This window comes from Lipotes vexillifer, unplaced genomic scaffold (genome assembly GCF_000442215.2).
Source record: "Lipotes vexillifer unplaced genomic scaffold, Lipotes_vexillifer_v1.1 scaffold102, whole genome shotgun sequence".
NCBI lineage: Eukaryota > Metazoa > Chordata > Mammalia > Artiodactyla > Lipotidae > Lipotes > Lipotes vexillifer.
This window is the reverse complement of record NW_006786541.1, coordinates 2,562,009-2,582,758: the sequence shown is the minus strand read 5'-3', so window position 1 is coordinate 2,582,758 and position 20,750 is coordinate 2,562,009. Positions and strand designations below refer to the sequence as shown.

General features: G+C 35.5%; 1 protein-coding gene across 2 annotated transcripts in view; it reads right to left on the bottom strand.

The window, feature by feature from the left end:
• Nucleotides 1–20,750, bottom strand: part of ICE2 (interactor of little elongation complex ELL subunit 2) — a 66,414-nt gene that overhangs the window by 1,935 nt on the left and 43,729 nt on the right. For both annotated transcript variants that reach the window (XM_007458881.1, XM_007458882.1), the window contains exons 12-14: nucleotides 7,633–7,717; nucleotides 6,342–6,392; nucleotides 2,240–2,501 (exon numbers count right to left, since the gene is read on the bottom strand). In XM_007458881.1, coding sequence (XP_007458943.1) covers nucleotides 2,240–2,501; nucleotides 6,342–6,392; nucleotides 7,633–7,717 — 398 coding nt within the window. The remainder of the gene's footprint in view (nucleotides 1–2,239; nucleotides 2,502–6,341; nucleotides 6,393–7,632; nucleotides 7,718–20,750) is intronic.

Below are 20,750 nucleotides of genomic sequence, written 5' to 3'. Positions count from 1 at the left end.
TGTCTATCTGAATCTGAAGAACTTTTTTAACATACAGATTTAAAAAATTGCTGTGATTTTTAGATTATGTATACCACTCCCCACTCAACTGGTATTTACTATAAAAGTATACTGACCACACTAATTGTATCTACCATATTGCAAGCATTTTGACCCTATATGTGTATGTGTGTATGCGCATGGGCACGCGCGCGTGTGTGTGTGTGTGTGTGTGAGATCCATATTTATAGCAGAAGTTGCGGAAGGAGAAAAGGGATAGGCACAGAGCCATTACAAAAAGACTAGAATCAGAAGTCCGGAGTAGCACAGGAAACAAATGGGATCCTCCTATTAAGCTCTGCTTGATGCAAAAAGAGGCAGACACAGGCTCTACTGGGGTATCTCTCAGGATTAGTGCTTAAGGTACTACTACACAAAGGTGACATCTGAGTTCAAGTGGACTAGGGACTAAGGAATCGTATTAGAGGCAGAGATATCTGTCATATGAGTTTTTACATCATGAAATAAGTAGATCATTTCTGTTCCATATAAGATCTTACGTCCCAGGGTTTCCTGAAGCTCTTGTCTTTTCCTTTGCTGCTAAAGCTGGAATCCCCTGTCTGTGCTTATTAGCTTGGTAGGATTAGAAAGTCTCATTCCCATGGCCTCGCTAGATGGAAGTAAGGGAGAAAGATGGGGTAATTCCTACATATGTAGGACCAGATTGTATAGTTAAATGTTACAGGTGAAACTATCATCACATTCTTCTAAGTTAAAACAAAATCCTTCTCTTAGAAATAACATCAACTCTTCAAAAAAAGTTTTCAATTATTTTTAAGTTAAGAAAATGTTGCCTCAGGAGGTTATAAAAATCACTACTTATATTAAACTGGAAATAGCCAACAAAACCTGTAGCTAAAATACTAATAACTCACTTTCTCCATTCTTTCACTTGTCCCAACTAGTTAACCACATTTATATATTTTCTTGGCGAAAGTCAACTAAGAATGTATAAGAAGTTGTCATTTCTAAAATGATCCTCTCAGTAATAACATTAGAATGGAGAAGTGAAAAACATACACGTGATAGATGTTCTGTGGTAAACATATTGAGAAGAGTAGAGAACTCAGACAATAATTTTGGTTCAAAGATTTTTGGCAGCAGGGAAGGAAAATGTACTGTGTTATTGCTGACTGAACAGTCAGATTCACTTGTAGAGAATAAAGCTTTTCCTTCAACTAAACTCAAACTGGAACTTCTTACATGATATAAAGAATGAGTGACATGGTAAAGAGTATCTCTAAACCATGGTTTTACAAAAGTTTCAGATAGAGAAATAACATTCAACTGGTATTTCTGGGGAAGGATTCTATAAAGAGCATAACATTAATTATAACTAAAATACTGAGCGATAAAATACTTAGCGTTAAAACACAATTTACATCTTAACATTTTATTGTACTTTAAAGATTTTTATTTATTTATTTAATTTTGGCTGCATTGGGTCTTTGTTGCAGCGACTGGGGATGATTCTTCGTTGCGGTGTGTGGGCTTCTCACTGCGGTGGCTTCTCTTGTGGAGCACGGGCTCTAGGCGCACGGGCTTCAGCAGTTGTGGCGTGCAGGCTCTAGAGTGCAGGCTCAGTAGTTGTGGCGCACGGGCTTAGCTGCTCTGCGGCATGTGGGATCTTCCCGGACCAGGGCTCGAACCCCTGTCCCCTGCATTGGCAGGTGGATTCTTAACCACTGAGCTACCAAGGAAGTCCCTATCATACTTTTAATAAGGCACTGCAGTCACTAATTACTAACACTTGCTTTTATATTTTCCCATATCCTACTTATTAATTTTTAATTGTATCATCATAATTTTATTGCATGTATTCTGCAAATTGCCTCAGATATTTAATGAAATGAAACAGTATACATAAATAAAACTTATGCAAAAAAAATTATAACTTTGCTTTTCATAGGCACATAGGGATTTAACTATGTGGTTGCCTTACCCATGCCCTCACTGGGGAGTCTAACAGAATTTTCTTTAGTTGACTCATAAACCTTACAGAAATAAAAAGTTCCATTGACATGATGACTGGGTTCAGTAGAGCATACAACTTTATCTATGCTTCCTATAGATATTATTTTTAGAATGGTGTTGTGATTAACATGGCAAATGTGGACATCAGGTTGAAATATTTTATAGTCAGTGAAACAGATTAATAATAAACAACATAATCGAACATTTAATTTCAAAAAGATCTTACCTTTTGTTGTTGTGTTGTGGGACCTTGTGATTTAGGTGGAAAAGTACAAGGTATTCTTCCATGATGGATATGATATGGTAATAAGAGACTGGGGTCTAACGGGACCCAGGGAACTGAGAGACTGGAAGGCACACCAGGAAGGCTGTAATGTGTTTTATGCAAATTGTACGCTGTCCTAGTAACTTTTCCATCAGAGGTCTTGTAGATCAGGAGTGAAGAATCTTCTGCTGCATGAGACAACAAGTAGGAACCCTCCTGCAAGCTAAATCCACACAAGGAAACTCAACTCACTGGTTCACTGTGTCAAATTCAATAGCACGTTCTTAATCATAATTTATTAATAAAATTGAAAACAATTAGGGGAATGGGATACCACCTCTAAAAACACTTTTATGACCAAATAAGATTTAAGAATCTTTTAAACTATTTTCATGCCTTTTCAGCAACTCATTTTAGTTCTTATTCCAAGTTCAGGATATATAATTATTTTCTTTTCACTGTTACATCAGTTAAATTGTAAAATTTCAAAAATTTAATGGGAAACAGACAGTCTGCCTAATTCTCTAATGCATGGACAACACATATGGAAAAGTACATATACATATGAGTACATAAGTACATATACGTACCATTCCTATACACAACATTTAAATTAATTAAACAAACACACCTACTCTCTGTCTACTAATAGGTGAACAGAGATAGAAAAGTGAATGTGACAAATTCACTACACTGAGAAGTTTAAAATAAAGTGGCAGAAACAGTCAGTGGAACAATCACAATACAAGGGGCCATGAGAATAATAGCAACCAAAGCAGTTAATAGGTACTGAATGTTTATCATGAGCTAACGACGACTGTACTGTTTATATCCATTTCATCATTAAATTCTCCAAAACAAAACTTTAAGGAATAATATTAATTATTAACCTCATATTTGAGATAAACAAAAATCAGACATGCTAAGTAATTTGCCCAAAGTTCTGAGTGCAGGGCCTGGATATAAACCCAGGCAGTCGAACACCAAAAGCCATACCCTTAATTATGATCCTCTATTGTCACAATAATAAGTTCTGTCAAATCTACATTTTCCCTTTCTCTTTAGAAAGCTTTAAGGAATTCAGGGTAACAACATAAAGAGCTAAAAGGATACGATTAATATACTGTGTTGTTTTGGGGATTTTACATTCTAGCTCAAAGGTAAAATGGAAGATATCAGTTCCTTCCCACAATCTATCATTAAAAATAAAGACTACTCATACTTACAAGGATCTTCCTACAAACCTGATAAGTTTTTCATTAATTCATTACTGTTTTTAAACAGAAAAGTAATAGGTATCGACAAAAGTGGTTCAGAGAACTATTCTTATTCTCAGAGCATTTTTTCCCCAATCATTTTCTATTCCCATATAAAGAAATGAATAATAATTGATTTGACAGTGGGAATAAGTTAACATTTCAAACACTGAGCTTTTATCAGTGAAACTTTATATCTTAACCTCCTTCACTAAAAATGAAGAATGCTTTGGTTTACAGAGAGAATTCATGGAGAATGAGACAGTTCAAGAGAAGAATATCTTAAAAGTGCTACATGGGGGCAGCAATGTACATGGATGGCTACAAATATCAGTAGGCACAGTAACGGCCTCCTCCAAAAACATACATCCCAAACCCTAGAGCCTGTGAATATGCTACATTACATGGTAAAGGGGAATTAAGATGGAATTAAAGTGAAATCAAGGTTCCTAATCAGCTGATTCTAAAATGTAAGATTTTCCTAGATTATTTTACTGGGCTCACTGTAACCATGAGTCCTTAAAATGTAGAAGAGGGAGGCAGAAGAGACTCAGAGGGAGATAATGGCTTTGAAAGAGATGAGAGTGATGTGACGTGAGTAGGACTCAACTCGCCTTTCAAAGTCTGAAAAGGGAGGAAAGGAAGAGCGCCACAAGCCAAAGAATGCAGGTAGCCTCTAGAATATAGAAAAGTCAAAGAAACAGACCATACCCAGAGCCTACAGAAAAGAAGGCAGAAAAATGACACCTTGATTTCAGCCTGAGAAGACCTGTTAGCCTCCTGACTCACAGAACTGCAAGATAATACATTCCTGTTGTCAACACTAATTTTGTGGCAATTTGTCACAGCTGCACTTGAAAACTAATACATAAGCTAAGATATTGATATTCAAGTTTCAAAAAGCACTTGGCAAATTTCGTGTTTAAGCATTGTACTTCACATGAAGAATGGAATATATAAAGCAAAAATCTTGCCACAGAATCACAGAATCTCAGAACTGAGGAGTACTTAGAAAATCACCGAACTCAACACCATCATTTTATAAATAAGGAAACTGACATCTATCTAGTTGCATAAAAAGTAGGAGAGTTAGAACTTTGAGGTTTTTGACCTTTTGTTCAAATTCTTGAATTGTTTTTTAGTTTATCTTTTGGTAAGGGCGTAAGACAAGGAGTGCAAAGGTTTGTATAATGAAACGGTTTGATAAATGATCACGTAGAGAATCTATATTCTAAGATTTGCTATGGACCGAGTGACTAGCCTCTATGTTGCTTCCTTACCTTGAAAATGTACACAATATAGCTATGGAAGGCTGACTAATATTCCCCCAGGATGTTTACATCCTCTCTCCAGAACTTGTGAATGTTACCCATCAATGGCTTTGCAAATGCAATTAAGGATGCAACGTGACAATATAAGCAAAAATTTGAGTGATGTACTTTGAAGATGGAGCAAGGGGCTACAAGTTAAGATATATAGGTATTTCTCCAAAGAAGACATACAGATGCCCAACATCACTAAATCATCAGGGAAATTCAAATCAAAACCACAATGAGATACCACCTCACGCCTGTCACAATGGCTATCATCAAAAAGACAAGTGTTGGCAAGGATGTGGAGAAAAAGGAACCGTTGTACAGTGTTGGAGGAACTATAAATTGGTGCAGCCACTTGGGAAACAGTATGGAGGTTCCTCAAAAAATTAAACATAGAACTACTGTATGATCCAGCAATTCCACTCCTGGGTATCTACCACAAGAATACAAAAAAATTAATTCAAAAAGATATATGCACACCAACGTTCACTGAAGTATTATTTACAATAGCCAACATACGGAAGCAAATTAAGTGTTCATTGATAAACGGACAAGGAAGATGTGATATATATACAATGGAATATTACTCAGTCATAAAAAATGAAATCTTGCATTTGCAACAACATGGATGGATCTAGAGGGTATTATGCTACATGAAATAAGTCAGAGAAAGACAAATACCACATGACTTACTTATATGTGGAATCTGAAAAACAGAAGAAACAAACAAAACAAAATGAAGACAGACTTACAGATACAGAAACAAAAGGGTGGTAGCCGGTTGCAGGTGGTGTGTGTAGGGAGAAATAGGCGAACAGGATTTAAGAGGTACAAACCTCCAGTTATAAAACTAATAAGCCACAGGGATGTAACACACAGCATAAAGAATATGATCAATATTATTGTAATAACTTTGTATGGGGACAGATGGTTATTAGACTTATTGTGGTCATTTCACAATGTTTGCAAATATCATATCACTTGCAAGTTTATGTAGTAAACTTGAAACTAACATAATGCTGTACACCAACTATATTTCAATTAAAAAAGAAAAGAAATACAGGTAGCCACTAGAAACTGAAAATCAAGGTGAGGAAACAACTGTCTCCTCAGAGCCACTGCAAGGAGCCAGCCCTGTTGACACAAGTTTAGCCCACTGAAAATGATTTCAGATTTTTGACCTCCAGAACTATAATAGAATAAATTTGTGTTATTTAAAGCCACTAAGTTTGTGGTAATTTGTTATAGTGGCAATAGGAAACCATTACAATAGCCTTACAGAAAAATGTAATTGCAAGCTCATTAAAGCCAGAGACTATTATATTACCTACTTATTTATATTTTCACAATTTCAACTTTGACACAGTAGAATAAATTCTGTATTTCTAGGTTATTTTCTATCTATTCCTAACAACATATATTCAAAGTTTCTATGAATTTTCACCCAAGAAAATTAGACGTATCAATGCAAAATGCCTCCAAAGTACTTACCTACTTAATTTTCTTAGAATGTGTTGAAGGATGTTAAATAAACTTGATATCCTATTAAATAGAAGAAATCTATATAAAATTAAGCGACAAGAAAACTTACTCTTAACAATTTTAGCTCCTCAGGAAGAGAAATATCCTCAATAGCAGAAAAAAACAACAGATGAAATAATGTAAAACACCAAAATTTATTTCTAATTTGATTCACTTATAATATTTTTTGCCATTTTCTGATATCTCTTCAAAATCATAAAGTATTTGGCTTGTGTGAGTAGAGCAGTTGTAAAGAGATCGTTATTTTACACTGAAACTACGAACTTTTTAAGAAGTTTATAAGTTTAACATTTTTTTAAAGATTAGAAGTTTAAAAAGCCTTTAGTAGAACTAATCTGCAGAAGAGTTTGCCTTTTAGAGATGGTGGTGGTAACCAGAGAAATTGAGAGGTACTTTAAATGAATAAAGGGAAATGAAATATATTGATTTAGTATCTCTTCTAGACCTAAATTCATTCCCTTTATTATTTATTTAACAATGGTTTTCATTGGAAGAGGTAGAGCAGGCAGTGAGTAATGTACAGAAAAGCTTTTCTATTCACATATGTAAATAAAAAGTTACTCCTCAAAAGAAGCAATCCTTATAACAGAAGTAGATGTTTTTAAGTATAAGCAGAGAATTCAAGTTTGAATCTGGAGGCTTCAAAAACTTTGACAAGCCCCAAAGCTGCAACTATGGAAGTAATAAAAGTCAGGACAATTTCCCATCCTTCAAGGTGAACCAAACATATTAACTACCATAGTTGTCACCCTAGTTCAGCTGTATGCTCTGGGGAAAGTGACTCCAAGTTCCAGTTTCCTCATATATAAAATGGAGATAAAACTACCACCAGTCCTTCCCAGAAAGTTGTGAGATGCAAATTAAATTCATTTCAATCTGATGTACAGTAATAGTTGGTAAAAGAACAAACTTTTAGAAGTTAGGGTGTCCAAATGAGTGTATACATCCCTGAGAGCTAAGAGTCTTAGGCTTCCATACACTACCAAGATGGAAGACTCCTCTGTTGTTCTAGCCTCCTTTGTCTTAAGGAGAAGTACTAGTGTCACTAGTATATTTAATTTGGAAATGGAAATGATTAATGTGAAATGGATCACAAACTGGGTCAGGGGGAGCCTCAATGTAAAAAAGGACTAAAAGTCTTGAAAATAAATAATTTAAACTTAACCAATATTTACAGATAAAGGAAAATTAGTGATCATATTAAGTTTTTTAATTCCCAACACAAAGTAAAGCTTCTTACTTGAGTGCTGAAAGTCTTTCTTTTAACTCTTCTGAGGTGATTTCTTCTAGCAGGAAAAGCTTTGAAGTAAATGTATCAATATGTCCTAAAAATAAAAGATCAAACTTAAAGAGAACAATTGCAGTATTTAAAAAACAAAAAAGCCAAGTTATCCAGTCTCAATAAACCTTAAAAAAATCTGGCTTATTTTTAAATTAAAGCACACCATAAGATTTCCTATGGTTTAAAAAAAAAAAAAATCAAAAGTCTGCTCAAAGACTTACTTTCTTAGAAACGTGACCTAATTCTAGAATTCCAAAAAACAAAATAGAAAACTCTCAAGATTACACTTCCATTTTAAAAAGTAATGCGTATGTTCTACAACAAAACAGGTTGAGACACAACACTGAAGTCCTGAAATGTTCCAAGGAAGTGATATAAAAGACAGCTCTTAGTTAAATGTTATATAACCATGTCAACACAAAAATCATGTTATTACAGCAGTTAAATATATCAATAGCGTAAGAGTATAATACTCAACAATGCTGAAAATAATACCATTTTGATTTCAATTTTTTTCAGCTTCCAATATTTGGTTATCAAAATACATGACCTGGAAAGCTGACATCAATCACTGTGCAACAAAAAATGCACATAATTTAATATCGCATTTTCTTATCTAGTCCCCTTTCATTTGCTTTGTGCTCATAAAAAGAATTAGAAACATTTTTATCAGATACCTTTCTTCTACGACAACAAATCTGTTTTTCCCACGCCTACTTATCATTTCCTGTGCCAAGTTTCAGTTTCACCTCTGCATTCCTAACACTCATTATACAGTGACGTTTCTAATAAAAAGGACACATTTCAATGGTTTAATAACTGTAGAAAGGGAATATCATGTACAATAAAACATTTTTAGACTTTTACTAAATGTGCCTTTGAGGAAAATCACTAACAGTTCTTACCTTTTTAAAGCAATCTCAATGAAAATTATTTATTATATAGTATATATCAAATACAGTTAGGTCAAGAAATATACAGAGAATACCATACTAAGTGCTATGAGGGCCCACCTCCTCAAGGAGTCTACAATTCTCTCAACATTGGAGCGTTTTAACCTGTGGGCCTTAAAAGTATACATGTGTCTTTGAGATATTTATCTCCTCTTCCTTGGGGCAGCTGAGCAAGGCGTGGGATGGCAAGAGCTTCCTGGACATTACCCCTCAGCCACAGCAATCTCTTTTGTATATCACAGTGTGCTATCCAAATATTTTTTTTTTTTTTTTTTTTTTTACTGTTGTGGCCTCTCCCGTTGCGGAGCAACAGGCTCCGGACGCGCAGGCTCAGCGGCCATGGCTCACGGGCCCAGCCACTCCGCAGCATGTGGGATCTTCCCGGACCGGGGCACGAACCCATGTCCCCTGCATCGGCAGGCGGACTCTCAACCACTGCGCCACCAGGGAAGCCCTATCCAAATATTTTTTATGTATGTCAAGTTTGGGAAGGTTATATAATACAAATCAAGGCTTTATATACATGCACACATTCATACATATTTATGTGCACACATAAATATACATAGGCAGTTCCTACTCTGCATGCAGTATGGGATGAGAAAAATAACCACACATAAGCCAGAACTATGGAAGAAATTTTAAAAATCAATGGGAAAAATTACAACTGTTCCATTACCTTTAAGATTTTTTTTTTGGTCAAAACATTATAAATTCCCCATCAGTTATAAACGTATAGAGAAATGAAAAAACAGTAGAAAGTAATCTTTATTTAGTATACTGTAAATTAAAAACATTGAGATTTAAAGTGTTATTTCATTATAAAAAAACTCATTAAGAGCAGTCTGAATAGTGCTTGTCGCCTTCTCCTGGTACAACTTACGATAGGGAGCAAGCACCTTTTCTATGCTGTGGTGAATGGTCACACTCCTTGGATCAGCTTCCAACATGATAGCCTTTGCGCTTTAAATATCATGATATATCTCAAAGAGTTCTTTTAATGTAAAATATTATGCCAGTGTCACTTCTTCATCCTTTATGCCACAAGCACTTTCCTCATTTATGAGTTCACCTTCGTTAAGTTCCTCTTTTGGCATATCTGGTCTCCTGAACTGCACTAGTGTCAACATTTCTACTGTCAGCTATTTCTTCTGTAACTCCATTTATGCTCAATTCAAATTCCACTTTCAGCAGTATCACCTTCTGTTTCTTTGCTTTGCTTTAATCTTTGTTGGCCAATTCCCTCTTCTGATTATCCACTTTTGTAAAACATCACATGAGTTTATCACTGGGAGACAAGGAGGGAACACAACTACACATTTTGCTTCCTGTGCATCAACTCAGTAACAGGTGCGCACTGAACAATAACTGACAGACTTTGAAAGAAGTGACATGATTGGTCACTGGTCATGATGTGCATTTGTTACTTATGTAGTGATTTGTGGACTGAAGACTCAGCAGTAACATCTGTACTTTACGCAATTACTCACAGTTAAATACCTTCGTAACTGAAATTTGTGTGTATCAGAATTGTGCAAAGGAAGGACTGCCTGTATGTCAACTATACAAAATTGATATATATTAGAGAACTGGAAAGTAGATACAGAACTTGTGAAAAGATGACTTTGGGAATTTTCTTTAAGGAATACATCTTAATGTTTTTATGGGGCAAGAGGATAAAAAGAATACTGCAATCTAAAGGAACAGGAGAACACGTTCATAGCAAAGCAGACAAATAAAAAACAAGTATGTTTATTCTACCTGAAAAAGAGACTATAGGACTCTAGTTCAAAATTGCTGAACTAGAGTCCTATAAACCAATATGCTCTTCATTTAAATAAATGAGATTCTATGTCACTTGTGTCTCGTAAGATATGCTGTATCTGAATCTCTGAACCATGCACGTAAACTCTACCCTTACTGTCCTCTCCAAAAGATCGAATGCACTGGTCTCCAACTTTGATTTCTGAGAAGAGACTGTCTTAAGTTTCTTTGAAATTCTGAGATCACAGGGCTGGGCAGGGAAAACTGACAATGAAATGCTTAAGTTAAATGGAGGCGTGGCTAGCAACGGTTGAGTGAGGGAAACACAGGACACAACTGAGCAAGGACTATGGTGCATGACTGCATGGGAAAGAGAATATGAGCACGTGGAGATCTTCTGGTTAGGATTTTAAGGTCCCAGTTTCTAAGACACAATGAATCATCTGCCTTAAGTCACACTGATTAACATTGTTACACACACAGTGCTTCATTTTTGTTATATCTGACCTCCCCCACCCCCCCCCACCACCAATTTTTCCCTAGCCCTTTTTAGGTTTACAGCAAAGTTATAAACACTTAAAAGACTGTGACTAAATTCTGATCCTGCCGCTGATAGAGTATGTATCTATATGTAAGTTAATCATTCTGAGCTTTATTTTTCTCTTCTATTTAGAGCAGCAGTCAACACACATTAAAAACTATTAACTAATAGAAATTGAAACAGATGAAAATTTTTGAAAAGAATAAAATAATATGCAATAAAATATATAATTAACTATGCTTTGTTGTTCTGAAAAATCTTGGCTTAATTCTGTGTGATAACAACTATTTGAAGGATGGCTGTAAAGTTCAATTCATTTTGCTATACAGGTTTTAACAGCTGCCATTGCTAAAAAAAGATACCCACAATGATACATAGATCCAAATGGAACAAGTGCCTAACTGCTTGGCTTACTAAAGCATGACACATTGTTTTTAAGGAGAGGACCACCTGCCAATCCACATACTTAATATGAGTAATGTTAAATTTTTAATTTTTCATACAAAAAATAAGAGTTATAATATATTCTTCCTGCATCCCAATGGTTTGTCTTACATACATCTAGGGAGAGTAAAAAGAATAAAGTATATACATTCTATGGCTTGTTTTCTACCATTTCCCTTCTCCTTAACTTTTACTGTTCCTTCAATCAATTATCCAAGCCAACTTCACTTATTCTAATAATACTTATTGAGCACCTCTGTGTGCCAGATACTGTTCTAGGTGCTTGGGATATATCAATAAACAAAAGAGACAAAGAGGAGGTTCCTTAGAAAACTACAAATAGAACTACCATACGACCCAGCAATCCCACTAGTGGGCATATACCCTGAGAAAACCATAATTCAAAAAGAGTCATGTACCAAAATGTTCATTGCAGCTCTATTTACAATAGCCAGGACATGGAAGCAACCTAAGTGTCCATCATTGGATGAATGGATAAAGAAGATGTGGCACATATATACAATGGAATATTACTCAGCCATAAAAAGAAACGAAATTGAGCTATTTGTAATGAGGTGGATAGACCTAGAGTCTGTCATACAGAGTGAAGTAAGTCAGAAAGAGAAAGACAAATACCATATGCTAACACATATATATGGAATTTAAGAAAAAAAAATGTCATGAAGAACCTAGGGGTAAGACAAGAATAAAGACACAAACCTACTAGAGAATGGACTTGAAGATATGGGGAGGGGGAAGGGTGAGCTGTGACAAAGCGAGAGAGAGGCATGGACATATATACACTATCAAACGTAAGGGAGATAGCTAGTGGGAAGCAGCCGCATAGCACAGGGAGATCAGCTCGGTGCTTTGTGACTGCCTAGAGGGGTGGGATAGGGAGGGTGGGAGGGAGGGAGAGGCAAGAGGGAAGAGATATGGGGACATATGTATATGTATAACTGATTAACTTTGTTATAAAGCAGAAACTAACACACCATTGTAAAGCAATTATACCCCAATTAAGATGTTAAAAAAAAAAAAAGAGACAAAGACAGGCAATAAATATCATGACTAATTAAATTATATGATTTGTTGGTGGCTACCAGAAAAAGGGACTGAGGATATTTTTGGAGCCAACAAACCAGAGGAAGAAAGAAACCCAGAGATGTGAGCCTGGCACTTAGGGCTGCTTCTCTCTTAGGAGTACCCGTTAATGTGGAAAAAGCAACGGAGAAGCTAAGAAATGAACCAGAGCTTTCAATAGTCTCTCAGGATTAGAGGAACAAAAACTGGAGTTCAGGGTCTGTGAATCAGATAATCACAAGCTCTGAGTTGGGATCCTGGCTTGGCGATTCTCTAAAAGGACTCATAGTCTCAGCATACAGTTGTAGTCATGGATAAGATTTGTTATAGCAAAAGGATACAAGCAAAAGGAGAATCACCAAAAGGAAAAGAAGTGTGGGTGAAGTTCAGAGGAAATGAGATGCAATTTTCAAAAGTCCTCTCTTGAGTTTCTATTTGGGATGATGATAAAGCTCTGGAAATGGACAGTGATGATGGCTGAACAACATTGTGAATGTATTTAATACCACTAAATCATATGCTAAAAAATGTACAGTAAATTGTACCATAAAATGGTTAAAATGGTACACTTTATGTTACATATATTTTACCACAATGAAAAAAAAAAAGAGGCCTTTCCCATTGGAGTCACACAAGATTCACTTAATTCCTCCAGCAACATTTTCTTTTTATACCAGAGAAGCTTATTAGAGACTCAGCACTCAAGGTTTTTATTGGGAGCTCATCATGTAGGCACCCTCTGACTAAAACATACCAAAGTTCCAGACTCTCAGAAGGAAAGCAGATGTTAAGAATAAGCCATATTGTTTATACAAACAGTGTAGGCACAATGAACTCTCCTTATCAGCTAAAGGAAGTTTTATGTCAGTGTAGAAAACTGTTTACTAGCTAAGTTCCCAGATACCAGCCAGGGGCCAGACTTGCAAGTCAGCTTTTCCAAAGACTGGCAATGTCAGACCACGAATGGCAACATCCTAGCAATAAGGGGGAAACAGATTGGCCTATCTAGGGTCCAAAGTCAAGCTTCAAATCACCTAAATCCCTGTAACTGGACTACAGTGAATCCGGATTGCTAGTGTGGTTAAAAGTAATCCTATCTAGAGGAAGATAACATTTTAGCTCTTATATATGCTCTAGAATTTTTCATATACAATATCTGGCCCTTGATAAAAAATATTCTGGCATACAATGAAAAAACATGGAATAAAAAAGAAGACAGGAAAACAACATGCCATGGAATGAAGTGTCCCGGTAAAAAGATATGTTGAAGCCCTAACCCCCACTACCTCAGAACGTGACTTCCTTTGTAAGTAGAATGGTTGTAGATGCAATTAGTTATGATGGGTGGACCCTTAATTCAGTATGAATGGTGTACTTATAGGAAGACGATAGAGACACACAGGAAAAAGATCTCATATGATGACAGAGGCAGAGATGAAAGTGATGCATCTACAAGCCAAGGATGCCAAGGATTGCTGGCAAACACCAGAAGGAAAAAGAGGCAACAAATGATTCTCTCTTACAGGTTTCAGAAGGAGCATGGCCTTGTGACACCTTCATTTTAAACTTCCAGCCTCCAGAACTGTGAAACAAGAAGTTTCTATTATTTTAAGCCACCCAGTTTGTGGTACTTTGTTATGGCAGCGCTAGGAAACTAACGCAAAAAAAATAATAGAAAAGACTCACAAAGAATCTAGATAACAGAGGTATTAGAGAAAGACTTTAAAGTAATTTTGCCTAATATGCTTAAGACACGATTGAGAATTTCTATAGAAAACTATAATGTATAAAAAAGAATCAAATGAAAAATCCAGAACCAAAAAATACAATAAATGAAATTGAGGACTCGGGTGATGGTTGAAATAGTATATTAGGGATAGCTGAAGAGAAAATTAGTAAAGTAGAAGAAAATATTGAGAATCATGCATAAAGAGTCAAAAGGAAGGTAAATACAGAAGAGCATGTAAGGGACGTTAAGGATACAGTAAGATGTAACATAATACAACTGAAATCCCAGAAGAGAGAGCGAGCGAATGGGGAAGAAGTGATGTTTGGTGAGGTAATGACAAGAATTCTCCCAAACTGATAAAGGTCATCAAATCACATATTAAGGAGCAATGTTATAAAATGAACATGTAAAAAGGAATATTTACAAAGAAAACCTAACACAGGCACAATGTACGAAAATTGTTGAAAGGGAGAAAGATAAAATTTAAAAGTCTACCAAAGAAGAGAGACATATTACTTGCAAAAGAGCATAAATCAGATAAACAGCTGACTTTTCAACAGAAACAAAAGAAGCCAGGAAACGTGGGGTGGGGGAGGGATGGATTAGGAGTTTTGGGTTCGTAGATGCAAACTATTATACACAGAATGGATAAACAACAAGGTCGTACTGTATAACACAGGGAACTATATTCAATACCCTATGATTAAACCATAATGGAAGAGAATATTAAAAAAATGTATATGTATATATGTATAACTGAATCATTTTGCTGTACAGCAGAAATTAACACACACCGTAAATCAACTACACTTCAATTAAAAAAAAGAGCAAACATTGAATTGATAATTAGAAACTTTCAAAAAGGAAACTCTAGGCTTCACAGGTCAATTTTACTAAACATTTAAGTAAGAAATAATACCAATTTTATAGAAATTCTACCAGATAACAGAAAAAGAGGAAATAAATCTCAACTCATTTTATGGCATAAATTTAATCTTAATACTAATAACCTCACAAGGAAAATTACAGGCCAATCTCACTCATAAACACAAACGGCAAAATAAATATTAACAAGCTAAATCTACCAATAAATAAAAAGAGTAATATATCACGAGCAAGATGGAATTATGGCAGGAATACAAGATTGGATTAACATTTTAAAATTAATTAACATGATTCATCACCTTAGTAGGATAAAAGACAAAAGTTATACCATCATATAATCTCAATAAATGCAGAGAAAATATCTGATAAATTTTTTTTACCCATTCATGATTAAAATTCTTAAACTAGGCATAGAAAGGAACCACTTTCTTCTAATAAATGCTATCTACAAAAACCCATACAAAATACTAAACAAAATGTCTAATCTTCCCCTTTAAGATTAGACACAGGCAAGGATGCCCATTATTCACCTTCTATTTGAATTCTAGACAAAGAAAGCAAGGAAAAAGAAAAGTATAATGACTGTAAAGAAGAAATAAAATGGTCATTATTTGCAGAGGACATAATTAGTTAATTAGAAAATATAAATTACTAGAAAGAATAAATGAGCTTAGCAAAGTTACTAAGATACAATATCAATATACAAAATCAATATGCAAATAAATCCTATATTATTAGTAACAAGCCATAAGAAAATAAAATTTCAGAAATACCATTTATAACATAAAAGAATCAATTATCAACAAATACATTTAATAAAAGATGTGCAAGATCTCTACAAAGAAAATCATAAAGATATTAACAGAAATTAAAGATATAAATAAATCGAAGAATATCTAAAGTTCACAGATTGAAGGATTTGTTATTGTAAAGCTGTCAATTTGTTCCACATTGAGTCAATGCACTTCCTAACAAAAATCCCAGTCTTCCTGTTGTTGTTGGGAGAAATTAACAAGTTGACTCCAAAATTTGTAAATGCAAAAGGGCCAAGAATAGCCAAAAAATTCTTTTAGAAAAACAAGTTGACATGGAACTCTACTCAATACTCTGTATGGAAAAATAATCTAAAAAAGAGCAGATATACGTATATGTATAACTGATTCACTTTGCTGTACAGCAGAAACTAACAACATTGTAAATCAACTATACTCCAGTAAAAATTAATTAAAAAAAAAAAGCTGACAAGATTTACTTTACCAAACAGTAAAAGATTTTATAAAGCTAGAGTAATTAAGACAGGTCTAGCTAGCGTAATTACTCTAACTAGAGTAATTAAGACACGTACTGCCTCAAGGATAGAGAAATAGGGAGTCCAGATTAGATTCACATGTATGATTTACAACACAAGTAACACTGGAGAGCAGCAGAGAAAGGGTGGTCTTTTCAATAAACAGTGCTGAAAACTGAAAAAATGAAATATTAATATTCCATGCAAAAATAAACACCACATAAACTGTGTATCTAGAAATTTAAAAAATACTTTAAAAAAGCCTTCTAGAAGATATTATATTCACGATGCTGCTGTAAGGAAGATTTGTTAAACCGGGCAAAGAAAGCACTAATCATAAAGGAAATGGCTAAATATTGGTCTACATTAAGTTCAAAAGACACTTTTAAGAGACTGAAAAGGCAAGTCACAGAGTAGGAGAAAAATATTTGTAACATTTAAAACCAACAAAGAACTACCAAACAAACAAAAACTTGACAACAGCAAAAGAGGTTTGAATAGGCAATTCACAAAACTGAACATCCAAATGATTATTAACATGAAAGTGTCCAACTTCATAAATAACCAAGGAAAGGCAAATTAAAACAATAATGAGATATAAATAATACCTACCCACCAGCATGGCTAAAATTAAACTTATAAGGCCAAGTGTGGGCAAGGATGAGGAGAAAATGTACCCCTCATAGTGCTAATATAAGTGTAAATTGGTACAATCACTTTGGAAAACTTTCTGGAATTATCTACTGAAAGTAAATGTAAGCTTAAACTATGACCCAATAATTCTATGACCAAACAGTTCCATTCCTAGCTATGTGCCCAACAGCAATATGTACCCATTGCACTAACAGACACTTACAATATGTTCATAGTTGCATTAACATAGAAACAACCTAAACAGGCTGCCAAAGTTAAATGGATAAATAAATGGTGGTATATTCTTACAAAGGAATATGTCAAAAACAATAAAACTACTGTTATACACACATACATTTCAAAAACTGTGTTAAGTAAAAGAAGGTATAAACAAAAGAACTTTATAATTCCATTTGTATAGAGCTGGCAAAAACCAAACGATTACATTAGAAGGCAGGACAGTGGTTACCCCTGGAGAAGAGAAGACAGCTATGTTGGGAAGTGGCACAAGGTGGCATCTTCCCGGGCACTGGCAGTTTTCAACTTCTTGATCTGGGTGCAAATTACAGAGGTGCTGGCTTTGTTATAATTCCTTGAGCTGTACATTTACTTTTTTCACTTTTCTGAATGTATATTATACTTAAAAAGTTGCATATGGAAGAGAAAACATTATCAAATCAAAGATGTATTTTACAACTGACAATATTTTACGACAGAAGGAGTACTATGTAGACATTTTTAAAATTATGTGTAAATATTGAGAATTTACCAGTTGTTTTGTTTTAGTCCACTTTTAATCTTTGGTTAAGAAATCCTTTTTTACTCTTGTATCATAAAGATGATTGTGCATATTTTCATCTAAATTTTAGATTAATAGCTAGTTCTCAGTACAGAAATACACAAAGTATCACTTCATTATCTTGTGGTATCTATTTTCATCAAGGAGGAAGTATACTTTTAGGGCATTATATTATGTAATCATTGGAAGAAAAAGGATTTGTGCATATAGTCCCTGAGGTAGATCGAACAAAACATTATTATTTTTTTTTGTGTGTGTGGCTGTGCCACGTGGCTTGTGGGATCTTAGTTCCCTGACCAAGGATTGAACCCAGGGCCACAGCAGTGAAAGTGCTCAGTCCTAACCATTGGACCACCACGGAATCCCCTGAACAAATTATTATTATGTCCATTACATACAGACAAAAAAGCTGAGGCCCCGGGAGCCACAGCTACTGAGCCCAGGTGCTACAACTACTGAAGCCCGCATGCCTAGAGACTGTGCTCCACAACAAGAGAAGCCACCGCAATGAGAAGCCCATGCGCCACAATGAAGGGCAGCCCCCGCTCGCCGCAACCAGAGAAGGCCCGTGCGCAGCAATGAAGACCCAACACAGCCAAAAATAAATAAATAAATTTATAAAATAAATAAATAAAACCCCTCAAAACTCATAGATGCTTTTAAAATAGCACTTCAAAACATTCACCCCCACATAAAAAACAAAAAACCCAAACAAAGCAAACACAACCACATAACAATGCAACATAAGTTTCTCACCAAACAGTGAGACACAGACACCACTGTTTCTGTTGTCAAAGATACCAAATACACCACCCCATTACATTAAAATGAATGCTTATCAGTAGATAGGATTTACCGATAAATAGCACATAAGGCAATGACTACTGATGACTTTAAAGAATACAGCAGTCCCCCCTTATCCACAGGTGATACGTTCCAAGACCTCCCCCCAGTAGAAACTGCCTGAAACCATAGTACCGAACTTGACATATACGGTTTTTTCCTGCACATACATACCTACAATAAAGTTTAATGTATAAATTAGGCACAGTAAGAGATAAACAACAATAACTAATAATAAAATAGAACAATTTTAACCATACTACAACAAAAATTTTCTGAATGTGGTGTCTCTCTCCCTCACTCTCTCTCAAAATAACTTAACACAGTTAACACCTTTTCCATTTTAACCAAGTACTTATCTGCACTGTGGCCATAACTTTTGCAGTTTCAGGTTTGTTTTGCAGTTTGACAGCAAAACAAGCACGAATTTCTTTTTCCTTCACAATTTCATGGATAGAAGATTCGTTCTGACCACAGATCTTAGCAACCTCAGCATACAATTTTTTTTCTTTCCTTATTGAGAACTTTCACCTTTTCACTTTAAAGGAAGCAGTTTGCAGTTTCTCTTCAGCATATCTAAATTGCAGCACTTTGGGACCATTATTAAGTAAAAAGGGTTACTTGAACATAAGCACTGATAACTGAGATGCCACTAAGTGACTAATGGGTGGGATAAGCTGGACAAAGGGATGATTCACGTCCCAGGCACTACACAGAATGGTGTGAGATTTAAAACATATAAATTGCTTATTTCTGGAATCTTCCATTTAGTATTTCAGACCATGGTTGACTGGTTGAAGGTAACCGAAACCACAGAGAGTGAAACTGCAATTAAGGCGAGACTACTATAGTTTCGATGAAGTAAGCCATGTAGATATAGATGATGGTAGTTTTATCTGTTAAAATGTACATTAAAAAAAAAACCTCAAATGTTTTAGTCAGGAATGTCTTTTCTGTCAGTACTTTAAAGAGGATTTCAATGATAAGTTTTTGTTTGGGGCTTTCCTAAAATGGATGTGGTTGGCGATTGCTTTCAAGTAGTTTACACGAGGGCTGTTGGTATGTGTCACGGCAACAGGTCTTTTGGAGGAACATTGAAATTGTGGTTATTGGCTGAAAACTACTACAATAAACTTCTGGCAGTGTGTATGAAGGGGGACGAAGAGGCTAGGGCCACTAAGTAGTACATTAGCCACTTCCATTTTGGGTTACGTAAAGAGAGTGAATCAATGATCTTATTAACACTCTCACAAAATATGAAGACAAAATATTGATTAACCAAAATATGGAAAAGGTTTTCAAGTGAGTAACCTTTTTTTGATTAAGCAAGAAAAGCACACTTATAACACTTATGGCATACCAGGAATTATGCTAAGCACTATGAGAACATAAAGTTTCACCAGACTCTGACCTTAAACTACTTATTGTCTATGGGGAAGACAGGATAGGCTTAAAAAACAACAATTAGGGCTTCCCTGGTGGCGCGGTGGTTGAGAGTCCACCTGCCGATGCAGGGGACGGGGGTTCATGCCCCGGTCTGAGGGGATCCCGCGTGCCGCAGATCAGCTGGGCCCGTGAGCCGTGGCTGCTGGGCCTGCACGTCTGGAGCCTGTGCTCCGCGGCGGGGGAGGCCGCAGCGGTGGGAGGCCCGCGTACCGCAAAAAAAGAAAAAGAAAAAAACCCAACAATTAAGTAGAAAGCAACAAATCATAAAAGTGGTTAAAAAAAAAAAAAAAACGAGTGCATTGAGAGCTCAAAGGAAGGAAATTACATCATGGAGGGGCAGCTTGAGATAGCTGGCATGAGATGTACCGGATGAATAGAGAAGCATAGGATTAGGCATTCAAATGAAACAGAACAGTATCAACAATAATTAGCAAGTAATCCTTCAGGTGAAGTATGTTAACTGTACATGAACACAGCCAACACAAATTAAGACCCTGCCTAACTACCCCCTCCAACAAAAAACAAAAACAGAAAGTAAAAAACTATTTCATCAAGGTAATATTTGAGGTTTAAAAAACAATGTCATTATAATTTTAAGAAAATTTCAAAATATATATTTTAGGGCTTCCCTGGTGGCACAGTGGTTGGGAGTCCGCCTGCCGATGCCG